Source organism: Andrographis paniculata, unplaced genomic scaffold (genome assembly GCF_009805555.1).
Source record: "Andrographis paniculata isolate CXL003 unplaced genomic scaffold, ASM980555v1 Contig69END, whole genome shotgun sequence".
In the NCBI taxonomy this organism is placed as follows: Eukaryota; Viridiplantae; Streptophyta; class Magnoliopsida; order Lamiales; family Acanthaceae; genus Andrographis; species Andrographis paniculata.
The window spans coordinates 8058642-8061002 of record NW_026137605.1 but is presented as its reverse complement, the minus strand read 5'-3'; the positions used below and the strand labels follow the sequence as shown (position 1 = coordinate 8061002).

Genomic DNA, 2361 nt, shown 5'->3' with positions numbered 1-2361 from the left:
AACTTACAATATATTACACAAATGTCATTACCTTTATAGCACATAATACTAATAGATTGTTTTAGTTTTTTCTACTTTATTCCTACTATATTCCAATATAATACTAATATTTCTAAAATTTTATATAAAAAACCAACGAATATGTAGTTATGGGACGGAGTGAGTATAATAATTTATATTTAAAGATCAAACCCCAAAAAATAAATGAAATCCTTGTAACCAAATGTAAGTCTATCGATTAAATTCTAACAATAGCAACCGTTATAACGCTACTTCAGATAAATCAGGTGACAACATATTATTCAAAGCAATGTATATATATATATATATATATACATACTATGTTCTTCCATAATTTTATATATATATATATTTTTTAAAAAATTAATATATTATATATTTATTATTTTTATATTACTTCCACACAGTCACATCAGTTAAGTAATTAATAGTCCAGTATCCATATATAGCAGTTAGCAGAATACTAAAATTAATTAATTAACTCTTCTTGACGAATCTGCCTTTCATCCTCGGCCTCTTATCCGCATTCAATTTTCGCACCTCGTACCTTATTTTCTTCGCAAACAACCTCCTCCGCCGCTTCTCCCTGTACCTCCACACCCGAGCCTCCCTTCCTCCGCCGCCGCCCGCCGCCATTTCCTTAATTAATTCACCACAAAATTAAACAAATTACAGTAATAATTAATTAATTATTACCCATATATAAAAATTATGTCTTTACCGGCGAAATATCATGACAGCAGCCACCGGCATTCAGCTCCGATCGGCGGCGGTCCCAGGCGGAAACGACGGCGTCGTAGTCGAGCTTCAGGAACATTTTCCCCAAACCATTATTATTATTATTATTATTATTATTATTATTATTATTGTTATTATTATTATTATTATTTTCTTCGCAGGATACTGTAGTTGTAGTAGAATCATTATTAGTAATACTGTCCAAATTCCGAAGCTCAGCAGATTCCCTTCTAATGGCGACCTTCACATTATCATTATCCTGATAATTATAATCCCCAATTTCTTTTTCAATTTTCACCCGATCATCATCGTCGTTTTCGCAGTCGATTCGAATCCCGATCCCTTCCATTACAGCCTCGGGGAGTTCATCTGTAAGACCTCTCGACAGCAAGCTCTCCACATCGGCCGAAGAATATTCCTCGGCATCCAGAATTAGCCTCTGTAAGAGATTCGTCTCCTCCTCATCACCACACGACGCCGTTTTGCCATCTCCCAATACGCCGTCGTTTCCCGAATCCAACACAGGAACCCTAAAATTAAGAAACACCTGATCCTCTTCCAAATCGAATTCTCCCCCAATTTCAGGCACCACCGGAAGCCGACAACAATCGACAATCCTCGAATCGAATTCGCCATTGTTACTGCCACGACAGCTCTTCTTCTTCTTCTTCCTCGGAGTTCGTGCTTTTCTGGTGAAACCCTTGTCCCAGGAAGGCACTGAAACCTGCAGCCTAATTTTCGATTCGTCGTTAGAAGAAGTAAAAGAAGATCTCGCCGTCGCCGTCTCCGTCGCCGCCGTCGTCTTGATACGGACACGGTGGTGCCGGCGAGCTAACAGATTGGCGGAGTGGACAGAAGAATCACACGATTGGCACAAAAAAGCATCGTCGGCGGCGCAGTACCAGCGGGCTCTTCTCTTTACACAGTTGTCGCAAGCTCTGGCCGATTTCCCGCCGACGGCGTTGCTAAGGTTCTTGTCGGAAACCATGGATTTGGATTTGGATTTGGATCTGCAGTTATCGCAGTATAGTTTAGTGTAGTATGCGAGAGCAGGGTTCTGGTTCTGCCTTTTTTGTTGTTTATAGCATTAATTTCTTCATACTCCAGTGCAATAATTTTGTGGAAGATTGGGCGAGGTCCCGGGACTTGCGAGCCTGGGGATTTATCTACCGTTCTTTATAAAACCAACGGCTGAGATGAGAGTAGCTGTTTCGCTTCATGAACCTTCACGATGCTTACTGTTACAAAGTGCGACGTTATTTGTATTTTCGGCTTTTTAAGAAAAAACCAAAATAAAATTGGATTGATCAGTGCTCACCACCATTTTTTTCTACTATTAAATTAAATATTTATTTTTAAATTAAGTATTCATCCGTCCTACTTACTCTGTCTACATTGTATGTAGTTTTTTCCATTTCATTTTCCCGTTAAAAATTTTTAACTTATTTTTTTAAAATCAATTAGTTATCTTAATCTTAATTTATAATTATTTATATTATAAAATAATTAATTTTACTAATACATTATTAATTATCTAATTATATTTATCCTAAATTCTCATTTCTACGGTAAGATGGACATCCAATGTGGGATGAATGGAGT

The 2361-nt window shown here is 37.3% G+C and overlaps 1 protein-coding gene across 1 annotated transcript; it reads right to left on the bottom strand.

Moving 5' to 3' along the window:
* Positions 1 to 226: 226 nt before the first annotated feature.
* Positions 227 to 1836, bottom strand: LOC127263458 (zinc finger protein CONSTANS-LIKE 16-like). Its single transcript, XM_051292484.1, has 2 exons — positions 743 to 1836; positions 227 to 660 (listed from the first exon to the last, which is right to left on the bottom strand). Exons 1-2 carry the CDS (start codon positions 1745 to 1747, stop codon positions 499 to 501), a joined length of 1167 nt encoding a protein of 388 aa, XP_051148441.1. The 5' UTR covers positions 1748 to 1836; the 3' UTR covers positions 227 to 498.
* Between the last annotated feature and the right edge of the window lie 525 nt (positions 1837 to 2361).